A 23,590-nucleotide genomic window follows, 5' to 3' on the forward strand; every position below is an offset into this window, starting at 1 on the left:
GAGGACATAGCGAGACTTCTTGTACTTCTTGTTCCTGTCCTCAGCCGTAGCCTCAGGGTTGTCTGCAATAGCCCTGTGTGCCCACCCACTTGGGAGCCAGGCCCACCCATTGGGGAGCCAGGCCCAGCCAATCAGAATTAGTTTTTCCCCACAAAAGGGCTTTATTACAGACTCCTCAGTTTCATCAGCTGTCTGGGTGGCTGGTCTCAGATGATGCTGCAGGTGTAGAAGCCGGATGTGGATGTCCTGGGCTGGCGTGGTTTCACGTGGTCTGTGATTGTGAGGCCGGTTGAATTTACTGCCAAATTCTCTGAAATGACGTTGGAGGCGGCTTATGGTAGAGAAATCAACATTCAATTCTCTGGCAACAGCTCTGGTGGACATTCCTGCAGTCAAGATGCCAATTTTAGAGTGGCCTTTTATTGTCCCCTAGCACAAGGTGCATCTGTGTAATGATCATGCTGTTTAATAAGCTTCTTGATTTGCCACACCTGTCAGGTGGATGGATTATCTTGTCAAAGGAGGGTGATCACTAGCAGGGATGTAAACAAATTTGTGCACACAATTGAAGAGAAATAAGCTTTTCTGGGATCTTTTATTTCAGCTCATGAAACATGGGACCAACACTTTACATGACCACATTTATATTTTTGTTCAGTATATTTGAGCTATTATTCCAAATCTTATACTGGATTTATTATATTTTCCATCTTTATATGGTCAGAATACTACATGATTTATTTAGCTCTACAGGCTGGTGGATTTTGGCTTTAGAGAATGACTTTTATGAAGCATGGCTTAAAGCATTTTGAACCCTGGTCTCTCTCTCTGTGTGCGTGTATGTGTATGTGTGTGTGTGTGTGTGTGTGTTTATGTGTGTATTATGGTGGCGTGCAATGGCAGAGGGGGCAAATGCAGTGAAATCTATTCCTGAGCCTCCAGAGGTTAAATTACACCTCTGGTCTGACGACAGTGGGCTCTGTAATTAAAATGAGCCTTGGATCCTGTACACACACACACGCACACAGGTCTGGTGTCAATAATGACGCTTCCCCCTGTAGCAGGGAGCGCTCTTTTGGCACCAGTTAATAGATCATTACTTTTATATCGGCCATAGACAGTACTGTCTTTACAACATGTTGTATAAATTTAAACCATCTTTACTGCTTGCCCTGCTAAAATACGACAGCCTGAAATATGTGCTATATTCTATACAATGTTTGGGTATCGGAAAGAGGAAGGACGTTAGTCTTTCACATTTAAAAACCAACTAAATGTATTTTACATTGAGGTTGAAAATGTATACCGTGTGGTATTGGACGGTAGGTACACACTGCCAGAACCTGAAACATGTGGACCTATTTGAACACTTTAGGATGAGTTTGTGCAGTTTTAGAGCAAGTGCTAATCTTAGGGAGTAGGTTTCACTGTTACCAAAGTTGCCACCATTGACGCCCTGGCTCCCACTTCAGAGGTTGCGGTTTTCCAGTCTCGTATCCCAGCAGCCTCTTGCCAGCTGTGTGCACCGCCCTGGAATTGTCCTAATTCGACACCTGCCATGTGAGATGAGATGGCATGCATACAAAACCAACTGCAAGACTCGTGCCAATGGCTAGAACCAATGGTGCCAACTACTACTACCAAAACTGAGGTGAACCGCTGGCCTATTTGAGGCATGTAATTCAACATTTGAAGGCTACACCACCCTTCTTGTAACAAGCCTCTGGCTAAAGAAAGGATGGCAGCAGATATAGGATAAAGGGGCTTAGTGAAAAGGTATTGAAGGGGTAGGCCTACTGACAGCAGCGAGACAAGGACTCTGCATTGTGTGTGTGTGTGTGTGTGTGTGTGTGTGTGTGTGTGTGTGTGTGTGTGTGTGTGTGTGTGTGTGTGTGTGTGTGTGTGTGTGTGTGTGTGTGTGTGTGTGCGTGTGCGTAAAAAATGAGTGGGCTCTGAATTATATCAGGTAGCAGACCTAGCAAGGCCACACATCCTTAGTGACTTCAAATCTCTTACTTGTATAAAAAAAGGGCACTGAGGCTCTCCCTGGAGGAATCAGAGATGGGATGTATGAGGTGTCTGAGAGAGAGGAGAGAAAGAGGGTTGTAGTATTATGTTGTCATTTGTCTCTCATGTCTGTATTTAAACTTTGACATTATATCAATTCCAGCCCAAACTAAATGTATTTCCCTTCATGGGACAAAGAATGACTTGACATGTGACTTAGGGGTGAGTGCTGGTCTACTACTCTGAATCAATAATGTGTTCGCTGAATCGTCTTATCTCACCCCAGCGAAAGTCACTGACCCCACTCTAGAACCGGTTTTGACTCTTTTTCCGGCCACTCTGACACGATTGACCTCGGGGTCAGGTGGAAAAAGTGTCTCAGTCAGAGGTGGGGGACCCCTCAAAGGCCCACAACCATATGGATAGAGAGAGGAAGTGTGTGTGTTACATGTCGACAGCACAGAGAGGGGCTGGTGCCGTTCGGTGCAGTTTAGAGTATTGATTGGGGACTTATTTGTGGAGGAATGTAACTGTTTTTCTAGGTGATTTGTGATGTTTTACTTGTGCTTCCCATGGCTGTTTATTTTATTTTATGTGTATAATGTGTATATTTGTGTTGTATTGTGCAGGGCACATTTAAAAAAGAGACCTAGGTCTCAATATGTCTTCCCTGGTAAAATAAAGGTAAAAAAAAAAAAATGAACAAAAGGTTAAAAAAAATAAGGGAAAAAAGGAGTGTAGTTATCAAATGGTGTCAGTCCTCCAAATGGAGTCAGTCACTTTGACTACCGGATTTCAGAATTTTAAAAGCTAACGTCTGTTTCCAATAAGATAGGGAGAAAATGGATCCCATTATTACCAATATGCTACTGTATAGATTTACAAATATATATATTCCAACAATAGCCTGTAGACTAATATGTGAACCAATGGACAAAATGAAATGAACAGCAATCCATGTGTATATGTGTGGTGTGTGTGTGTGTTTCTTTATGTTTCTGCATGTTTCTGCTTGTGTTTGTGTCTGTATGCACACAAGCTGCCATTTTCTGCCCCAGGGAGACTACAGACGGGGGGCAATACGGGTGGGGGATGGGGTGTAGGAAAACCACATCCATATGCTAGAACCCCTTCATTCTACATCCATTTTCCATAAGCTTCCCCCTTTACCTAATCCCCCAATGTACACATATGCTCAATCCATATAGGAGATTTGACATTCTCCAGACTACCCATGGCCTCTGCTTATGCCAATATAAAGATTGTCATTCTGATCAACATTTGATTGTGTTTTGTCTCTGATTGTTCCTTAGGGTGGTCCCGGTCCCCATGGAAAACCTGGCCATCCAGGTCCGCCTGGGCTTAAGGTATGTTCCACACACAAATTATTTTTATTTATTTTTATTTTTATTAAATGTAGTCATTTAGCAGATACTCTTATCCAGAGCGACTTACAGTTAGTGCATTCAATCTAGGTGGGACAACTACATATCACAGTCATAGCATTTCATTTTTCCTCAATACATCAGCTATCAGCAAAGTCAGCCGGCTGTGAGGTTTTTCCAGATTAAACCATTCCATTGTTTAAGTACATGATCTGTTCATTTAATGAGACGGTTGAGTTGTTGTCATGCCAAATTACAATCTTATGACGATGAGTATCTCTAATCAGCCATGACATATAAAGTTCAATATGACCAATTACCACGAGCCCGTCCTCCCCAATTAAGGTGCCACCAACCTCCTGTGGACCATTGGCAGTAGAATGGCCTTACTGAAGAGCTCAGTGACTTTCAACGTGGCACTGTCATAGGATGCCACCTTTTCCAACAAGTCAGTTCGTAAAATTTTTGCCCTGCTAGAGCTGCCCCGGTCAACTGTAAATGCTGTTATTGTGAAGTGGAAACGTCTAGGAGCAACAACGGCTCAGCTGCGAATTGGTAGTCCACACAAACACAGAATGGGATCGCTGAGTGCTGAAGCACGTAGCACGTAAAAATCGTCTGTCCTCGGTTGCAACACTCAATACCTAAATTATTTCTGGAAGCAACGTCAGCACAACAACTGTTGTTCTGGAGCTTCATGAAATGGGTTTCCATGGCCGAGCAGCTGCACACAAGCCTAAGATCACCATGCGCAATGCCAAGCGTCGGCTGAAGTGGTGTAAAGCTCGACACCATTGGACTCTGGAGCAGTGGAAACGTGTTCTCAGGAGTGATGAATCACGCTTCACCATCTGGCAGTCCGACGGACAAATCTGGGTTTGGCGAATGCCAGGAGAACGCTACCTGCCCGAATGCATAGTGACAACTGTAAAGTTTAGTGGAGGAGGAATAATGGTCTGGGGCTGTTTTTTATGATTCGGGTTAGGCCCCTTAGTTCCAGTGAAGAGAAATCTTAACGCTACAGCATACAATGACATTCTAGACCAGGGTTCTTCAATTCCGGTCCTGGAGGGCCGAAACACTTCTGTTTTTTATTTCTACCTGGTAGTTAATTGCACTCACCTGGTGTCCCAGGTCTGAATTAGCCCCTGATTAGAAGGAGAGGATGAAAAACAGAGGTGTTTCGGCCCTCCAGGACCGGAATTGAAGAACCCTGTTCTAGACAATTCTGTGCTTCCAACTTGGTGGCAACAGTTAGGGAAATGCTCTTTCCTGTTTCAGCATTACAATGCCCCCGTACAAAGCGAGGTCCATACAAAAATTGTTTGTCGAGATCAGTGTGGAAGAACTTGACTGGCTTACACAGAGCCCTGACCTCAACCCCATCGAACACCTTTGGGATGAATTGGAACACCGACTGCGAGCCAGGCCTACTCGCCCAACATCAGTGCCCGACATCACTAATGTGGCTGAATGGAAGCAAGTCCCCACAGCAATGTTCCAACATCTAGTGGAAAGCCTTCCCAGAAGAGTGGAGGTTGTTATAGCGGCAAAGGTGGTACCAACTCCATATTAATGCCCATGGTTTTGGAATGAGATGTTCGAACTTTTGGTCATGTAGTGTATATTTCTGTGGCATGTGTGCTGTGTTAGATGGGGATGTCAAATTCTGACCTATATTTTTTAAGTTCAGGGAAGGAGAGTTTTATGTGCTGTAGTTCAGCTGTCCGCGTCGTTAAGTCATACACCTGCAATCAAGTTATCCCCATCACTTTTGTGTGTGTGTGTGTGTGTATTTGTATTTGTATTTATTAGCGATCCCCATTAGCTACGCTTCCTGGGGTCCAAACACATTAAGGCACTTACATCACACATAAAACAAAAGATAAAACAGTACATAACATTATTACACCACTACATTTCTACAATACAAAATGTATAATACCACCATACAACAATATTACAATGTACGTGTGTATAGAGTGCGTGTTTTAGCGTGTGTGTGTGTATGCGTGTCTGTACCTGTGTGTGTATATCTCTTCACAGTCCCGACTATTCCATAAGGTGTATTTTTATCAGTTTTTTAAATCGGAGTTTACTGCTTGCATCAGTTACCTGATGTAGAATAGTGTTCCATGTAGTCATGGTTCTATGTAGTACTGTGCACCTCCCATAGTCTGTTCTTGACTTGGGGATTGTGAAGAGACCTCTGGTGGCATGTCTTGTGGGGTATGCATGGGTGTCCGAGCTGTGTGCTAGTAGTTTAATATAATATATAATATGCCATTTAGCAGACGCTTTTATCCAAAGCCACTTACAGTCATGTGTGCATAAATTTTTACGTATGGGTGGTCCCGGGAATCGAACCCACTACCCTGGCGTTACAAGTGCCATGCTCTACCAATTGAGCTACAGAGGACCACTTTTAAACAGACACCTCGGTGCATTCAGCATGTCAACACTTCTTACAAAAACAAGTAGTGATGAAGTCAATCTCTCCTCCACTTTGAGCCATGAGAGACTTACATGGATATTATTAATGTTAGCTCTCTGTTTACATTTAAGGGCCAGCCGTGCAGCCCTGTTCTGAGCCAAGTGTAATTTTCAGAGGTCCCTCTTTGTGGCTGAACAGTATTCCAGGTGCGAGAAAACTAGGGCCTGTAGGTCCTGCCTTGTTGATAGTGTTGTTAAAAAGGCAGAGCAACGCTTTATTATGTACAGACTTCTCCCCATCTTAGCTACTGTTGTATTAGTGGTTAAGAGCGTTGTGCCAGTAACCGAAAGGTCGCTGGTTCTAATCCCCGACCCGACTAGATGAAAAATCTGTCGATGTGCCCTTGAGCAAGGCACTTAACCCTAATTGCTCCTGTAAGTCGCTCTGGATAAGAGCGTCTGCTAAATGACAAAAAAAAAAAAAAAAAAAACATCTAGGGTTACTCCAAGCAGTTTAGTCACCTCAACTTGCTCAATTTCCACATTATTCATTACAAGATTTAGTTGAGGTTTAGGGTTTAGTGAATGGTCTGTCCAAAATACAATGCTTTTAGTTTGTTTAATATTTAGGATTAACTTATTCCTTGCCACCCATTCTGAAACTAACTGCAGCTCTTTGTTGCAGTGATTTCACTCCCTGTAGTAGCTGACGTTTACAGTGTTGAGTCATCTGCATACATAGTGGCATATCATCAATTTCTCTCAGCCAATCATAAATCATTTGTTTAAGTGCCGTGCTTGTTGAATGTCCTTCCCTATAAGTGTGCTGAAAGTCTGTTGTCAATTTGTTTACAGTAAAATAGCATTGTATCTGGTCAAACAACATTTTACTAAGGGTTGGTAACATGCCGATTGGTCGGCTATTTGAGCCAGTAAAGGTGGCTTTACTATTCTTGGGTAGTGGAATGACTTTTAATTCTCTCCAGGCCTGAGGGCACATACTTTCTAGTAGGCATAGATTGAAGATATAGCAAATAGGAGTGGCAATATCGTCCACTATTATCCTCAGTAATTTTCCATCCAAGTTGTCAGACCCCGGTGGCTTTTCATTGTTGATAGTCAACAATAATTTTTTCACCTCTCCCACACTCAATTTACAGAATTCAAAATTACAATGTTTGTCTTTCACAATTTGATCAGTTATACTTGGATGTGTAGTGTCTGCGTTTGTTGCTGGCATGTCATGCCTAAGTTTGCTAATCTTGCCAATGAAAAAATCATTAAAGTAGTTGGCAATATCAGTCCAAAATGTCATTTAAGACGCTCCAAAGCTTTAAAAAAAATTATTTCTGTCATTTATCTTGTTTCATAGTATAGTTAATTCTTTTTTTTATTCAGTTTGGTCACATGATTTCTCAATTTGCAGTACGTTTGCCAATCGTTTGTGCAGCCAGACTTATTTCTGAAAACGCATACCTGTACCTATGTTCGTCCTGTACAACTGCGGTCCTTCCGCGGAGTTATGAAATTCATACTTTTAATGAAAAAAATATAGAATACATCCACCGACATTTTCCTAATTTGTGTTGCTCAACTCAGTGTGAATGCGCTTGTGCCATGTTGATTGCACCGAGCTGTCTGTTTGAACTACTAGCACACAGCTCAGACACCCATGCATACCCCACAAGACATACCACCAGAGGTCTCTTCACTGTCCCCAAGTCCAGAACAGACTATGGGAGGTGCACAGTACTACATAGAGCCATGACTACATGGAACTCTATTTCACATCAAGTTACTCAATCAAGCAGTAAAAATTGTTTTAAAAAACAGATAAAAATACACCTTATGGAACAGCGGGACTGTGAAGCAACACAAACACAAGCACAGACACATGCATACACACACACGATAACATATGCAATATACTCACATGTACACACGGATTTTGTGTTGTAGATATGTGGTAGTAGAGAAGGGGCCATAGGGCACAAACTTAATGTGTTGTGAAATCTGTTGTGAATGTATTGTATAACTGCCTTAATTTTGCTGGACCCCAGGAAGAGTTGCTGCTGACTTGGTTAATGGGGATCCATAATAAATACAAATACAAAATATTAGCTTACGTAGTATATCAAAGCTGCTACGTCTCCGGTTGAGCAACACAAATTATCCTCTGTAAACACACCCCTTAGGTGTTACTTGGGGGGTGGCGGGGTGGAGTCAGAGCCACTCGCTTCGTTAAGCAGGTGTGTTGAGAGAACGTTTCCAAAGTGTTTGATGTGCGGGAGCGCTCCCTGATCGTGCTCTTTCATCACCCCCTAATGAAGCAAAGTTGTAAATCCCAGGAGCTCTTCGGGAAAAATTATTCCACACGCTGAGATACATTTCCGACCTGCGGCTTTGAAGTGTAGAGACCCATTACTGTTCTCTTTACTCCAACAATGAATCCTTGTTTTGTATGGCAGCAAGGCCACTGGGGATAAATCTCACCACAGAGTGATACTGAGACAGTCTGTGGGTGGGGTACCCCTAAAGAGACCGATACAACCATATGGTTTTCCAAGGAGGGGTACCCCTAAAAAGACTGCTACAATCATAAGGTTTCCCATGTGTCCAGAGAGGGGTGCTTTCATTCCTTCCACTCTGGTCACTTGCTGTTTGAGCAGGTAGTTGCTAACGTCTCATGACAATCATATTGATAGATGATGAATTGATTAGGCCTCAAAAGCTGTCAAAAATTAGGTCATGAATATAGCCTTCCCCTGTGTAAAGAGAGGTGTTTTTCCACCCTATGGTCCCACATCATGATACCTTATATCAAACCCAATTTATAGTATCCAGGTAAATGCAGTGTAGTCACAGTATAGGTACACATTGCGGTTATGCATAACGTTTATCTATGTATGGCAAAATAGGTCCAAATAACCAAGTATCACTGTTAGGTAGTTGTATGTGTCAGTGTGAATAAAACATTTTTTCTCACTAATTGGTCCTGTTTCTCTATGTTTTTCTCAGGGGAGGAAAGGAGATCCTGGTATCTCATCTGGAACAGCAGCTAAAGGAGAGAAGGTAATGCCCCCCCCCCCCTCCCCCACCCTTATCCTAATTCCAACTTGACCAGTTCCTTGACCAGCAACCTGTATATTTATAAAGTACAATAAAGTCGTATTCTATTCTAGTTGAATTTAGCTTGTGTATTGAGATTATATGTCATGTATTTGTTTGACTGTCTTCCAGGGAGACGCAGGCATTCTTGGCCCAGTTGGACTAATTGGCCAGGCTGGTCGAGAGGTAAGAGAGACAGACACTCACCTATTGTTTGCTTTTTACCTTATTGCCTCTCATCCTCTACTACTTTCTCATCAGAAAGCCTATATAACTGGAGTCTCCTGTTGTGAGTTGGAATAGGTAAAAACACAGACCTATGTGTGTGTTCTCCTGAGTCCCTCTCTATGTTAAGACGGGAGCTGCAATGTGGCCCAGACACACAGGCACACAGGCACGCACGCACATGCGTGCACACACACACACATCTAGTACTACAAATGCATACAAACACATGTTTGGACCAAGAAAGAATCTCTGCACAATGTGTGTGAGGTCATAACATGAGTCAGCCAAATATGCTAGAACATGACCGTTAAAAAAATGAGTAAGTAAAGACAGTTCAGTCTCTCTCTCTCTCTCTCTCTCTCTCTCTCTCTCTCTCTCTCTCTCTCTCTCTCTCTCTCTCTCTCTCTCTCTCTCTCTCTCTCTCTCTCTCTCTCTCTCTCTCTCTCTCTCTCTCTCTCTCTCTCTCTCTCTCCTCATACTTCGTTGCTCTATAATATAGTCACCTGTGTGTGTGTTTCCCACCCCCTCTCTTTTTCTCTGTCACTTTGCCAGAGGTTCTGATGTGCTCACCACTTCTACCATCTGTGTCAGCTGGGTCGGCTCCAGGGGGCCCCAGTTTTGGTGGGAAGGAAGGAGAGGGAGGGAGGGAGGGAAAACAATCATACTGTAAGCAGGAGGAGTGGGGCTCAGGGTGGAGGTGGGGACATACTGTTGTAAGTCACTTGTGTCATAATAAGCAGGAAAGGCTTGACTGGGGTGATTCATACTTCTAGGAAATTGAATTCGGAACTTGGACAGAGGTTCTGTTGGATTGGATTCTGAGTGTGTGTGTGTGTGTGTGTGTGTGTGTGTGTGTGTGTGTGTGTGTGTGTGTGTGTGAGAGAGAGAGAGAGAAGGGGGTTTCCTGTGTATAAGGAAGCCTCTTCTCTGATGACAATGTAAACTACAACCTTGTCCTCATAGAGAGGACAAATTATGAGTTTAGCAGATTAATGAATTTGGTATGATACAGGCACACGTTGCCAAGGAATAATACATCAGACATACACTACAAGTCAAAAGTTTTAGAACACCTACTCATTCAAGGGTTTTTCTTCATTTTTACTATTTACTACATTGTAGAATAGGTGAAGACATCAAAACTATGCAATAACACAAAAGGAATCATGTAGTAACCAAAAAAGTGTTAAACAAATCAAAATATATGATATATTTGAGATTCTTCAAATAGCCACCCTTTGCCTTGATGACAGCTTTGCACACTCTTGGCATTCTCTCAACCCGCTTCACCTGGAATGCTTTTCCAACAGTCTTGAAGGAGTTCCCACATATGCTGAGAACTTGTTGGCTGCTTTTCCTTCACTCTGCCGTCCTATTCATCCCAAACTATATCAATTTGGTTCAGGTCGGGGGATTGTGGAGGTCAGGTCATCTGATGCAGCACTCCATCACTCTCCTTCTTGGTAAAATAGCACTTACACAGCCTGGACGTGTGTTGGGTCATTGTCCTGTTGAAAAACAAATAATAGTCTCGCTAAGCCCAAACCAGATGGGATGGCGTATCGCTGCAGAATGCTGTGGTAGCCATGCTGGTTAAGTGTGCCTTGAATTCTAAACAGTGTCACCAGCAAAGCACCCCCACACCATAACACCTCCTCCTCCATACTTTACGGTGGGAACTACACATGCGGAGATAATTCGTTCACGCACACCGCGTCTCACAAAGACACGCCGGTTGGAACCAAAAATCTCCAATTTGGACTCCAGACCAAAGGACAAATTTACACCGGTCTATTGTCCATTGTTTGTGTTTCTTGGCCCAAGCAGGTCTCTTCTTATTATTGTTGTCCTTTAATAGTGGTTTCTTTGCAGCAATTCGACCTTGAAGGCTTGATTCACTCAGTCTCCTCTGAACAGTTGATGTTGAGATGTGTCTGTTACTTGAACTCTGTGAATCATTTATTTGGGCTGCAATATCTGAGGCTGGTAAATCTAATGAACGTATCCTCTGCAGCAGAGGTAACTCTGGGTCTTCCATTCCTGTGGCGGTCCTCAGGATAGCCAGTTTCATCATAGCGCTTGATGGTTTTTGCGACTGCACTTGAAGAAACTTTCAAAGTTCTTGAAATGCTTCGTATTGACTACCTTCATGTCTTAATGTAATGATGGACTGTCGTTTCTCTTTGCTTATTTCAGCTGTTCTTGCCATAATATGGACTTGGTCTTTTACCAAATAGGGCTATCTCCTGTATACCCCCCTACCTTGTCACAACAGAACTGATTGGCTCAAACACATTAAGAAGGAAAGAAATTCCACAAATTAAATTTTAAGAAGGCACACCTGTTAATTGAAATGCATTCCCGGTGACTACCTCATGAAGCTGGTTGAGAGAATGCCAAGAGTGTGCAAAGCTGTCATCAAGGCAAAGGGTGGCTATTTGAAGAATCTAAAATATAAAATATATTTTGATTTGTTTAACACTTTTTTGGTTACTACATGATTCCATATGTGTTATTTCATGGTTTGATGTCTTCACTATTATGCTACAATGTAGAAAATAGTAAAAACTAAGAAAAACCCTTGAATGAGTAGGTGTGTCAAAACGTTTGACTGGTAGTGTATGTCTGTCATTGAAATATACCACTTTCTAACTTTACCCAATAGAAACAGACCATGCTAGGTACACAATGGAAATAAACCCCCCCTACACACACACACAGACACACACATACACATACAAAATTGGGATCATTTCCCCCCCCACAAAATACAAATCGCAGTGCAGTTATCACAAAACATTATTTTCCTTGTTATAGCCTAAGTAGATGACAGGCTATAAATGTCTGGGGAAAGTTGTGTAATTTATATAAAACCAGAGAGGATTAAGCTAACTTTAGGCTATTTTGGTGAATTTGCAAGGCATGCAAGACCAATTACCAAGACAAATGTACACCAATCCACGGAGATTTAACAGTTTTTACAGTCAATTTCTTAATTCTTATTAGTAACTGGGATAAGCAATTTCATAAATGTGTCAAGTGCAGCGTCTGGTTGCTCCTCATTACACACCACAGACCAACAAATATTCTTTACATCAACAACATATGAATCGTATTTTATGACCTATACACTATATTAGGCACAGCTTTAGGAACTTTGGTTTACCTAGATATGGCTGCTATATTGTGATCACTACATCCGATGGATTTGGATACTGCTTTAAAGCAAATTTCTGCAGCAATAGTAAAGATGTGATCAATACATGTTGATGACTTCATTCCTGTGCTGTTTGTAACTACCCTGGTAGGTTGACTGATAACCTGAACCAGGTTGCAGGCACTAGTTACAGTTTGAAGCTTTCTCTTGAGTGGGCAGCTTGATGAAAGCCAGTCAATATTTAAATCACCCAGAAAATATACCTCTCTGTTGATATCACATACATTATCAAGCATTTCACACACGTTATCCAGAGACTGACTGTTAGCACTTGGTGGTCTATAGCAACTTCCCACCAGAATGGGCTTTAGGTGAGGCAGACGAACCTGTAGCCATATTACTTCAACAGTATTTACCATGAGATCCTCTCTAAGCTTAACAGGAATGTGGTTCTGAATATAAAACGGCAACACTTACACCTTTGGCATTTCTGTCTTTTCTGTAGATGTTATAACCATGTATTGCTACCACTGTATCATCAAAGCTATTATCTAAGTGAGTTTCAGAGATTGTCAGGATATGAATGTAATCTGTTACTAGCAAATTATTGATTTCATGAACCTTGTTTCTTAAGCTACATATGTTAACGTGGGCAATTTTTTGCACTTTTCTGGGATGCTTGATTGATTTCATTGCTTTACTGGGAAGCTTAGCAGAAGTGGACATACTTATGTTATTTACGTTAGGGCAGGGTGAGCTGCACACAGTGACCTTCCTACTAGGGCACACACCCTCAGTGCTAACAGTATACCTCTGGTCCATAAGTACATGATTACTGCATACAAAAGCTGTGGGATCAGCAGAGGCATTCAGGGCAGTTAGAGGGACATACATTAGGTTACTTACATATATATATATATATTTGTCACATACACGTGTTTAGCAGGTGTAGCGAAATGCTTGTGCTTCTAGCTCCGACAGTGCAGTAATATCTAGCAAGTAATATCTAACCATTTCACAACATATACATAAAACACACAAAACTGGGACCCAGAGAATGAGAAACACACACCTCCGCCTTTCTGCTTCCCGGAGAGATATTTATTCCTATCTGCGCGTTGAACTGAGAACCCCTCTGGCTGGACCCACAGAATATCTCAAGAGAGCCATGTTTCCATGAAACAGAGTATGTTACAGGCCTTGATGTCTCTCTGGAAAGAAATCCTTGCTCGTAGTTCATCGACCTTGTTAACCAAAGATTGAACATTTGCGAGTAATATACTCGGAAGCGGTGGGTGGTGTGCGCGCCTCCTAAGTCGGACCAGCAGGCCGCTCCGAGTGCCTCTCCGCCGCCGGCGATGTTTTGGGTCTTCCAACGCCCCTGGGATAATGTGCACTTGCTGAAGCATTATGACAACTCAGCGACACAATGGTAGGGATTAACTGAGCTGGGCTTCAGTCATTGATAAGTCATTGTCTCAACGCAGCCTTATAATGCTGTGAAAGGATACAGGAACCCAAATGATTTGGGTGGATCCCATCCTCCTTATAAAATGAGCTTTGTTTCCAGAATGTATTCAAATTGTCAATAAATATTACACCCACAGAGCTGCAATAGTCTCGTAGACATTTATGGAGGGATAAACGTCTGCTGAAACGTTCAATGCCACGATCTAGGGAGATATTATGGGGTGTTTGTTGGTGTCAAGCAGTAAACCAATCAGTTCTTTAAAATTAATCTTCAGCTGTTCTGAGCTGCCCTTCATAATGTCATTGAATCCCACATTAACTTTTATAGACTCAATTTCCTGATGCTGGTTTCAAATGGTTGGGAGCAGCTAATTGATGTCCTGTACTCGTGCTCCTGGATAGCACAAAGTTTATGCTCCAGGGAATGAGACATTTCTCACGATTGAACTGCCCAATACAACGGCCAGAGAAAGAAATTGAGAAATCCGCCCATTCCTACCTCTCACACAATTTGGTGAACCATTCACGGGCCCACAACAAGCAGGAAAGCGTATGCCCGCTGCTCCCGACAATAGGTCCAGACAGCAGGCAGTGCCCCTTATTGCAAATAGGATGCATGTTTTGGAATATGTTTTATTCTGTACAGGCTTCCTTCTTTTCACAGTGTCATATACAGTGCATTCGGAAAGTATTCAGACCCCTTCCCTTTTTCCACATTTTGTTACATTAGAGCCTTATTCTAAAATGGATTAAATAAAAAAATGTCCTCATCAATCTACACACAATACTCCATAATGACAATGCAAAAATAGGTTTATAGAATTGTTTGCACATGTATTAAAAACCTAAAACAGAAATACGTTATTTACATAAGTATTCAGACCCTTTGCTATGAGACTCGAAATTAAGCTCAGGTGCATCCTGTTTCCATTGATCATCCTTGAGATGTTTCTACAACTTGATTGGAGTCCACCTGTGGTAAATTAAACTGATTGGACATTATTTGGAAAGGCACACATCTGTCTATATAAGGTCCCACTGTTGACAGTGCATGTCAGAGCAAAAACCAAGCCATGAGGTAGTGTCTGTAGAGCACCGAGTCAGGATTGTGTCGAGGTACAGATCTGGGTAAGGGTACCAAAACATTTCTGCAGCATTAAAGGTCCCCAAGAACACAGTAGGCTCCATCATTCTTAAATGGAAGAAGTTTGGAACCACCAAGACTCTTCCTAGAGCTGGTCGCCTGGCCAAACTGAGCAATCGTTTGAGAAGGGCCTTGGTCAGGGAGGTGACCAAGAACCCGATGGTCACTCTGACAGAGCTCCAGAGTTCCTCTGTGGAGATGGGAGAACCTTCCAGAAGGACAGCCATCTCTGCAGTTCTCCACCAATCAGGCCTTTATGGTAGAGTGGCCAGACAGAAGCCACTCCTCAGTAAAAGGCACATGACCTATATATATACATCAGGAGCCCACAGTATGTGGGCTCCCGAGTGGCGCAGCGGTCTAAGGCACTGCATCTCAGTGCTTGAGGCGTCACTACAGACCCCCTGGTTCGATGCCAGGCTGTATCACAACCGGCCGTGATTGGGAGTCCCATAGGGCGGCGCACAATTGGCCCAGCGTCGTCCGGGTTTGGCCGCTGTAGGCCGTCATTGTAAATAAGAATTTGTTCTTAACTGACTTGCCTAGTTAAATAAAGGTAAAATAAAAAAAATACATAAATATTTCCCTTTATACTTTCCAACCCCACCATCCTTTCCCTAATTGGAGTAAACTAGTGAACAACAATGCTTAGGCCTCTACTTCATGCTTATATATACTATATACATTTTAAGAACACAGTCAATAATTATATATATATTTTTTTTACTCCTGAACTTCCTCCGATCATTCTCATGATGTCCATCTGGTATGCTTCTATATGCCATATCTTTCTAACTGTGCTCTTTCACAAAAGCTCACAATATATAACCTATATACTTATTATGGACACAGCATGTCTTACACTAGTTATCTTGTTGTTATTAGTTGTTGTTATTAGTCCCATCCTTCAGCAACATTTAACACCTCCCATCTATCTCTTAATACCATCCATATTGGATTTCTATTTGCCATATATTTTTCAACTGTACTGTGATGTTTTACAAAAGTTCTGAAGCTTTCTATTCTCATTGTTTCTACAGTTTGTGAATTGAAAATAAACATTTTTGCTAAAAGGATTATTATATTATTGATCGATTGAGTATGACTTTTCAGATCACCCAGTAGTGCTATCTGCAGGGTCAGCTCTATGCAAATATTGCAATCCTTCAGCCATTCCTGGACCTGTGTCCGGAAACAAGCTACAAATGGACAGTACCAAAACAAATGATCTAATGATTCTGTCTCTTCACAGCCAAATCTGCAGAGCTGGGAAGATTGTATCCCCCATACAAATAACATTATATTGGTAGCAAGAATTTGATAAAATAATTTAAATTCAAAAATCTCTTCCCAACTATTTTGCAATCTATATGGGACGGCTGTCAATCTTTTGGTCCTTAAATGAAACTGGTAAACTTTTTTATCTATCACAATTTTCTTAAACCAATTATGTTCTTTAATGCAAGGCCGACAGACAAGTTCCTTACTTTTTCCTACTTCCACTTTCCTCTTCCATTTTTGCGGTAATGCTGCAATTATTTGGTTGTAATTTTGGGTAGAGCAGACATTTCCATATGTTTTTGTTAGCTGCATGTGCGACATAACTCCACCATTCCTACCAATAATATCATTTACGAAGATTATACCTTTTTTAAACATTTTCTCAAAAAATAACGTTTTTTATCAATTAGTATATTTGAGTTTAACCACAATATTTGTTGCAATATATATTCTGTCATATCTGGAGGATTAAATTGAAATTGCAACCAACTTTCTATGGCTTGTTTTAGAAATAGTGATATTTGGGAGATTATTTCCTTTTCAAATACCTGAAAGTGAGGGGTTGTAATCTGAATAAAGGGAAAAAGTCCCTTCTTGAACATTGGGTGAGACAATCTTACTAGTTTGCTAGAGAACCAGTTTGGATTTAAGTATAATTTTTGTATGACTGAAGCTTTTAGTGATAGGTCTAATGCTTTAATATTTAATAATTTCTGTCCTCCTAATTCATATCATTATATAAATAGACCCGTTTTGTCTGGCTTGCCGTTCCAAATAAAATGGAATATTTCTTTTCTCATATAATTTAGAAAACTGTTCGCTAGGCGTAGGCAAGACCATAAGCAAATAGGTAAACTGGGATAATACTAAAGAGTTAATCAAATTGACAGGTATTTACCTTTCCATGGTAGCAAGATCTTATCTATTTTTGCTAACTTTCTATAAATTTTTTGGGGAGTGAGATCATTTATTTCATTTGGGAAATGTATTCAGAGTATATCCACATCACCATCAGACCATTTTATTGGTGAACTACATGGTAATGTAAATATTGTATTTTTTAGTGATCCAATACGTAATATAGTACATTGATCATAATTTGGTTGTAATCCAGAAAGGTTAGAAAATGTATCTAGATACCCTATGAGGCTGTGGAGGGATTCAAGTTGTGGATTCAAAAGAAAACATGAATCATCAGCGTACAATGACACCTTTTTTTTAAGCCCTGGATTTCTAATCCCTTGATATTATTGTTGGATCTGATTTTAATAGCTAACATCTCGATGACAATAATAAATAGATATGCCGATAGTGGACAACCTTGTTTCACTCCTCTTGACAGTTTAAAACTTTCTGAGAAATATACATTATTTACTATTTTACACCTAGGGTTACTATACATGATTTTAACCCAATTTATAAGAGATTGTCCAAAATTGAAATGCTCCAGGCATTTATATATAAACCCCAGTCGTACTTTATCAAATGCCTTTTCGAAGTTTGCTATGAATAGTAGGCCTGGTTTCCCAGATTTTTCATAGTGTTCTATTGTTTCCAGTACTTGCCTTATATTATCTCCAATGTATCGCCCATGTAAAAAAACCTGTCTGATTAGAATGAATAATGTCCGACAATACCTTTTTAATTCTATGCGCTATACATTTTGCTAGAATTCTTGCATCACAAAACTGAAGTGTAAGGGGCCACCAATTTTTTTAATGGACTGGATCTTTATATTTTCCACTTGTATCCTGTTTCAGTAATAATTAAATCAGACCTTCTTCTTGAGTGTCTTATAATCTCCATTTACATAGGAGTGGTTAAAACATGCTAATTACGGTCCTCTGAGTATATCAAAAAAGGTTTGGTATACCTCGACTGGTATGTGATCCAACCCTGGAGTTTTCCCGGACTTAAAGTCTTTAATTGCATCCAGAAGTTCCTCCTCTGTAATTTCACCTTCACATGAGTCTTTCTGTATGGCTTTTAATTTTACATTATCAATCTTTAAGTCATACCACATATTCTCAATTGGATTGAGGTCTGGGCTTTGACTAGGCCATTCCAAGACATTTAAATGTTTCCCCTTAAACCACTCAAATGTTGCTTTAGCAGTATGCTTAGGGTCATTGTCCTGCTGGAAGGTGAACCTCCATCCCAGTCTCAAATCTCTGGAAGACTGAAACAAGAATTTCCCTGTATTTAGCTCCATCCATCATTCCTTCAATTCTGACCAGTTTCCCAGTCCCTGCCGATGAAAAACATCCCCACAGCATGATGCTGCCACCACCATGCTTCACTGTGGGGATGGTGTTCTCGGGGTGATGAGAGGTGTTGGGTTTGCGCCAGACATAGTGTTTTCCTTGCTGGCCAAAAAGCTCAATTTTAGTCTCATCTAACCAGAGTCAGATCCTCAAAAGGTTCTACAGCTGCACCATCGAGAGCATCCTGACTGGTTGCATCACTGCATGGTATGGCAACTGCTCAGCCTCCGACCGCAAGGCACTACAGAGGGTAGTGCGTACGGCCCAGTACATCACTGGGGCCAAGCTTCCTGCCAGGACCTCTATACCAGACGGTGTCAGAGGAAGGCCATAAAAATTGTCAAAGACACCAGCCACCCTAGTCGTAGACTGTTCTTTCTGCTACCGCACGGCAAGCGGTACCGGAGCGCCAAGTCTAGGTCCAAGAGGCTTCTAAACAGCTTCTACCCCCAAGCCAAAAGACTCCTGAACATCTAATCAAATGGCTACCCAGATCCTGTTTGTTAGGAGAGACTATTTCCGTATGTGAGTATGGATACTGTGGTGTCCTGTGTTTTGTGTACTCACTAAGTTGCTGGTTACTCTGTTTGGTAACTTTGTTAGAGACTATTTCCGTATTTGAGTATGGATACTGTGGTGTTTTGTTTACTCACTAAGTTGCTGGTTACTCTGTTTGGTAATTTTGTTAGAGACTATTTCCGTATGTGAGTATGGATACTGTGGTGTCCTGTGTTTTGTTTACTCACTAAGTTGCTGGTTACTCTGTTTGGTAATTTTGTTAGAGACTATTTCCGTATGTGAGTATGGATACTGTGGTGTCCTGTGTTTTGTGTACTCACTCATTTGCTGGTTACTCTGTTTGGTAACTTTGTGTGTTTCTGGGAAAAGGGGAATTTAAGCAAGTTGCCCTTGGGCGTACATTACCCATAGGAAGAAAACTGTCTAAAAACACTAGTTAGACCTGAGCGGACCACCCACTGTATTTTTGTATGATTAGCGGTTCTTGAGTCAGGCAAGATCAGTTTAGGTTTTTTTTACACTATTGTTTCATTTCTTGGGTCCTGCTCAGCCCTTTTTCCCAAACCTTTACCGTGTGTTCAAAAATAAACCTTTTATGTTTGACGGTAGTTTATGGTTGTCGTGTAGTTTTTGTTCTCACTGTTCCATGTCACGCTTATAATTTGCATGAATTATGTTACGGGTCTCATGTCCATCCACCCTAGACATTTAAAGCCACGGGGTTCGTAACATTTATTTTTACTGCTGCTCTTTAATTATTTGTTATTTTTATTTCGTATTTTATATTGTATTTATTTGATTTTTTTTGGCTATTTTTCTTAAAACCGCATTGTTGGTTAAGGGCTTGTAAGTAAGCATTTCACTGTAAGGTCTACACCTGTTGTATTCGGTACATGTGACAAATAAAATCTGATTTGAATGATACTGTGAAATTATGAAAATGCAGTTTTAGTGTAAGAACTCTCTTATTGATCAATTAACTCAAACTGTTTTCCAGGTGGTATTTTCAAACAGTTCTTACACTAAAAGGGCATTTCCATAATTTTTACAGTATCATTCCAATGTCATAGTGTTGAAATGTCATATAAAACACAGGGAAATCACATTTTTGACTGTGCGGGACCCTTAACCATTTGTTGGAAAATGCTAAACTGACCCAAGATCAACATATAAGCCTATAGGTGGGGAAATTCCACCTATCAGAGGGCAACATATAGCTACTACCATGTTACTCATATCGGTCCAATTCTTTGAGATCTACATGAGGTGCCCATGGTGTAGAGGCTAAAGGTTGTTTCTGAACAACTCTGTAAAACTCTGTGAAAATATGCATACCATAAAGAGTGGGCCACCAACTAAACACATAAACAATGGGGCAAATGCATTCTATGAAACTTTCACATACAGTGCTTGATTTCTATGATATATCAGTATGTGCTAAGGTAATTTCATTAGATAATTTATGCATTAGTGATGATGTTTGTTAGATGTTGAAAGAATGTCTGACATCAAGAATGCTTTTGCAGTGTGGGCTCTACAGTGGTGGTTAACAGGATGTTGGGATGTTTGTAACCGTAGCTCAGGGCTGTGCTATAGGAAAACTGGACAACAGGAGTATTTTCTTTCTTTCCCCTCTGTTTTTTTCCCCCTCCTCCTCCTCCTCCTCTGTCCTTGGCTGTGATATGGGGGTGGGGGGTGTTTGGGGGAGCATTGACTACAACAGGAAAGCATTTATATCCTAAATGTACAGCGTTTCTTGCACTGACTCTACGCACCATTTTTCAGTTAACATGGCCAGTGGAAATGTCGAATCCCGGTACAAAGGGGCCATATTTATTCCTTGGGTTGTTATTTGTGTTATTGGTTTTCACATGCATATTTAACTCTGTATAAAACATATAAAAATGTTTGTCATGTCCAGGCTGAGGCAGACGTTTGCGTGCTCAAATCAAAGTTTAGCAGATGTTACACAGTATACAGTTTAGCAGATGTTATAGCGGGTGCAGCGAAATGCTTGTGTCACTAGCTCCTAATAATGCACAAAAAATGCCAAACAAGTACACAGATAATAATCAAAAACAAGAAATCATGAATCCACGATTTCAGCCGATATAAGGTTTGCACCTGTTCCATAGCATGGGGCTTGTGAAAGCGGTCTTTTATTACACGTGAGATGATCCGGACAAGAAAATTGTCAGTAAAATCCCAACCGTTTGAGCTACAAACTACACAGAACAAAAATATAAACTCAACATGTAAAGTGTTGGTCACATGTTTCATGAGCTGAAATAAACACTGTGCTGGGGACAATAAAAGGCAACTTTAAAATGTGCAGTTTTGTCAGACAACACAATGCCACATATGTCACCTTCCATAGGGCAGCAGGTAGCCTAGCGTTTAAGAGCATTGGGCCAATGGCTTCCCAGGCCCACCCAAGGCTGCACCCCTGCCTAGTCATTAGAAATCCATAGTTTAGGGACTAATGAATTTATTTAAATTGACTGATTTCCTTATATGAACTGTAACTCAGTAAAGTCTTTGAAATGGTTGCATGTTGCGTTTATGTTTTTGTTCAGTATACCACCATAGAAAGATGAGACTCAATGGGCCTCAGGATGTCGTCACGGTATCTCTGTGCATTCAAATTTTCCATTGATAAAATGCAATTGTGTTCGTTGTCCATAACTTATGCCTGCCCATACCATAACCCCACCGCCACCATGGGGCACTCTGTTCACAACGTTGACATCAGCAAACCGCTCACCCACACGACGCCATACACGCTGTCTGCCATATGTCCATACAGTTGAAACCGGGATTAATCCGTGAAGAGCACACTTCTCCAGTGGCCATCGAAGGTGAGCATTTGCCCACTGAAGTCGGCTACGAAGCCGAACTGCAGTCAGGTCGAGACCCTCGTGAGGACAAGGAGCATGCAGATGAGCTTCCGGGAGGTTTCTGACAGTTTGTGCAGAAATTATTCAGTTGTGCAAACCCACAGTTTCATCAGCTGTCCGGGTGGCTGGTCTCAGACGATCCCGCAGGTGAAGAAGCCGGATGTGGAGGTCCTGGGCTGGCGTGGTTACACGTGGTCTGCGGTTGTGAGGCCGGTTGGACGTATTGCCAAATTCTCTTAAATGACGTTGGAGACGGCTTATGGTAGAGAAATTAACATTAAATTCTCTGGCAACAGCATGTAGTGACGCCTCTAGCGTTGCGATGTAGTGCCTTAGACCGCTGCGCCACTCGGGAGGCCCACAAATGTGTTTTTTAATGTGTTTCTATTGGCTATAGCAGTAAAGGCCAAATTCAGTGCTTCATCAAATATCTTTTTTTTTCTTCTTTTTTTTATGCCTACAGGGGCCGTAAAATAACAAATCTACATGTCATTCTTAGTATATAGTTAGCACTTTGCCACATTTGTTGCAGTTTTACTTTAGTCCCTTATTGCAAATAGGTTGCATGTTTTGGAATATTTGTATTCTGTACAGGCTTCCTTCTTTTCACTCTGACATTTAGGTTAGTATTGTGTAGTAACTACAATGTTGATCCATCCTCAGTTTTCTCATATCACAGCCATTAAACACTGTAAATGTTTTAAAGTCACCATTGGCCTCAGTGAAATTCCTGAGCAGTTTCCTTCCTCTTCAGCAACTAAGTTAGGAAGGACACCTGTATCTTTGTAGTGACTTGGTGTATTGATACACCATCTAAAGTGTAATGAATAACTTCACCATGCACAAAGGGATATTCAATGTCCGCTTTTTTTCTTTTTACCCATCTACCAATAGGTGCCCTTCTTTGCGAGGCATTGGAAAACCTCCCTATTTTTGTGGTTGAATCTGAGTTTGAAATTCACTGCTCAATTGAGGGACCTTACAGATAATTGTATGTGTGGGGTACAGAGATGAGGTAGTCATTCAAAAATCACGTTTAACACTATTATTGCACACAGAGTGAGTCCATGCAATTTATTATGTGACGTGTTAAGCACATTTCTACTCCTGAACTTATTTAGGCTTGCCATAACAAAGGAATTGAATACTTATTGACAAAAAAAATCTAAAAACATAATTATGGGGTATTGTGTGTAGGCCAGTGACACAACATCTCAATTTAATACATTTTAAATTCAAGCTGTAACACAACAAAATGTGGAAAAATGACTGCACCGTATTGAGGGGAGGATGGATGGGGCCATGTATCGCGAGATCTTGGCCAACAACCTCCTTCCCTCAGTAAGAGCATTGAATATGGGTCGTGGCTGGGTCTTCCAGCATGACAACGACCCGAAACACACAGCCAGGGCAACTAAGGAGTGGCTCCGTAAGAAGCATCTCAAGGTCCTGGAGTGGCCTAGCCAGTCTCCAGACCTGAACCCAATAGAAAATCTTTGGAGGGAGCTGAAAGTCCCGATTGCCCAGCGACAGCCCCGAAACCTGAAGGAAAAATCCCTGCTGCAGTGTGTGCAAACCTGGTCAAGACCTACAGGAAACGTATGATCTCTGTAATTGCAAACAAAGGTTTCTGTACCAAATATTAAGTTATGATTTTCTGATGTATCAAATACTTATGTCATGCAATAAAATGCAAA

The 23,590-nt window shown here is 41.3% G+C and overlaps 1 protein-coding gene across 1 annotated transcript in view; it reads left to right on the forward strand.

Moving 5' to 3' along the window:
- col27a1a (collagen, type XXVII, alpha 1a) overlaps positions 1–23,590 on the forward strand; it is a gene marked incomplete at both ends in the record, with an annotated part of 366,083 nt that overhangs the window by 78,242 nt on the left and 264,251 nt on the right. The window contains 3 exons of the mRNA XM_084160593.1: positions 3,321–3,374; positions 8,844–8,897; positions 9,066–9,119. Of these exons, the coding sequence (XP_084016719.1) occupies positions 3,321–3,374; positions 8,844–8,897; positions 9,066–9,119 (162 nt within the window). The remainder of the gene's footprint in view (positions 1–3,320; positions 3,375–8,843; positions 8,898–9,065; positions 9,120–23,590) is intronic.

This window comes from Coregonus lavaretus (genome assembly GCF_964263955.1).
Source record: "Coregonus lavaretus genome assembly, chromosome: 4".
Taxonomy (NCBI): Eukaryota; Metazoa; Chordata; class Actinopteri; order Salmoniformes; family Salmonidae; genus Coregonus; species Coregonus lavaretus.